The sequence below is a fragment of the Echinops telfairi genome, unplaced genomic scaffold (genome assembly GCF_000313985.2).
Source record: "Echinops telfairi isolate 266 unplaced genomic scaffold, ASM31398v2 ScPeMD7_7412;HRSCAF=8450, whole genome shotgun sequence".
Taxonomy (NCBI): domain Eukaryota; kingdom Metazoa; phylum Chordata; class Mammalia; order Afrosoricida; family Tenrecidae; genus Echinops; species Echinops telfairi.
This window is the reverse complement of record NW_022111312.1, coordinates 14,126,119-14,128,170: the sequence shown is the minus strand read 5'-3', so window position 1 is coordinate 14,128,170 and position 2,052 is coordinate 14,126,119. Positions and strand designations below refer to the sequence as shown.

General features: G+C 55.0%; 1 protein-coding gene across 1 annotated transcript in view; it reads right to left on the bottom strand.

The window, feature by feature from the left end:
- Positions 1-2,052, bottom strand: part of DNAH10 (dynein axonemal heavy chain 10) — a 150,035-nt gene that overhangs the window by 77,519 nt on the left and 70,464 nt on the right. Inside the window, exons 30-31 of the mRNA XM_045296728.1 lie at positions 1,828-2,002; positions 755-907 (exon numbers count right to left, since the gene is read on the bottom strand). Coding sequence (XP_045152663.1) covers positions 755-907; positions 1,828-2,002 — 328 coding nt within the window. The remainder of the gene's footprint in view (positions 1-754; positions 908-1,827; positions 2,003-2,052) is intronic.

Here is a 2,052-nt window from a genome sequence, read left to right as displayed (position 1 = left end):
GTGAGAGACTGCTGAATTAGCCTCAGGAGAGACCAGGCTGGAGAAGGACCCCCTGCTTGGTGAAGTCGAGGGGCAGCGACAAAGAGGAAGGCCCTTGACTAGGTGGATGGGCACCGTGGTGGCATCAATGGGCTCAACCATCAGACAGTGGTGAGGATGGTGCGGGACTGAGCGGGTGTCCTTCTGTTGTGCACGGGTCACTATGAGTCGGGACAGACTCGACAGCCTCTAACAGCAGCCACCTCAGTGAAACGAGTGAGGGACGTTTGGGATGGAGTGGAACTTTCCTTTTTCCCACTCAATTTCTCCTCAGGCCTGGGAAGGTCACCTAAGGGTACATGTTTTCCTTGAAAGGAGGTTCTAAATGCCTCTCACTGAAGAGCAACACCCCACTTGTCTTTTGGTGACAGGTTCTACGTCTGGAGCGAACGTGAGGGCCATGGAATATTCCGGTCGATGCAACTCAGAAAGGAAGCGAGTACATGGCGCCCAACCAGCTGGATTTGAAAACCCACCAAGTCTGGCCAGCCTTCAACGACAGAACGCTGCGTCTGGCATGTGGTGAGTGTCCTGCGGTGTGGCCAGGCAACTTCGCCTAGCTCTGTACCTGGAAGGTGGCTCATTGGTGGACTGGTAAATGTCCCAGGAGGTGACTCGGCAGTTTCACCCCGCTCTGTACCTGGGACCTACCCAGCCGATGGGATGGGCGGATGTTCTGGGAGTCTGACCAGGGAGGCTCCACCCCATTCCGTACCTGGAAGGTGGTTAGCTGGTGGATCAGAGCATTTCGGATCGTGTGGATCTGGGACGAGATCACGGACAGCACAGAGGCGTCGATGCGGTTAAACTCGTCAAAGCAGCCCCACGCCCCGCACTGGGCCAGGCCTGAGAAGATCTTCCCAACTGCCTAGAGGGAGAGACAGAGGTCCAGACCAGGGCGCAGTCACCTCTGCAAAAGCCAGGGCTGTGTCTGTGGGGACACATGCTAAAGCCTCCGGACTGGCACCTCCTATCTTGCTGGAGAGATGTCCAAGGCTGCCGCTACATTCTACTCATCAGGAGGGTTTGTGCCAAGCTCTGGGTTTCTGGCTTTCCTGAGATTCTGGGAAATTCAGCAACACTGGATCCACCTTCCCAAACGGCAGCATCTGCCCGGAGCTGGGGAGCCCTGGTGGCGCAGTGGGTTAGCCTTTGGGCTGCATGGCCAGTAGTTTGAGCCCACCAGCCGCTCTGCTGGGGAAAGATGAGGCTTTCTACTCCCATCAAGAGTTACAGCTTCAGGTCTACCCTGTCCTAGGGGGTTATGAGGCAGAATTGCCTGGATGGCAATGAGCTTGGGTTTTTTACTTTGGCTGAAGCTGCATGTGGTAGAGCATTGCTCCCCAGTGGATCACAGTCCCCACCCCTCGCTATGGCCTCTGCCGGCTGCTTCGCCCACTGGCCTCATGCAGCTGAGCCCTGTCAGCGCTGATGTCTGGGGTTCCTGCGCTCCTGGAAGCGAAAGGGCTTTGACTATGCTCCTCTCACCCCACCACGCCTTCCCACCATGGACACTTAGAGTAAGGTGACCAGACATCCTGCTTTTGGCAAAACAGTCCCAATTTTTAACAACTTGTCCTGCGTCCTGTGGCGTTTTTAAAAAGTCCTGAGTTTTGGAAAGAATGCACGACAAGCTAGGGTATACGGTTTTTGGCTGCCATGTGGCTATTTCGCCAGGATATGAGTTTTATCAATGGTGTCCCGCTTTACCAATGTTAAACTCTGGTCACCTTACCTTAGAGCCCTCTGCCCAGTGACACAGGACCAAAAGGGATACCGAGGTCTTACTTTGTAATCCATGCCTTCACCGCAGTTGGTTACCACACACAGCAAGCCCAAGGCTTTGGCGAGGTCCTTGGTGGTCTCGGTTTTGCCAGTACCTGCTGGGCCAGCAGGAGCTCCCCCCAGATACATGGACAGTGCCTGTTGTAGGTCAAATGCAAAACAATGCTCGCTGATTGGGCTAAGGAAGCGGGTGTCATTCCCAAGTTTAGCACGGTGATTAGATATTCC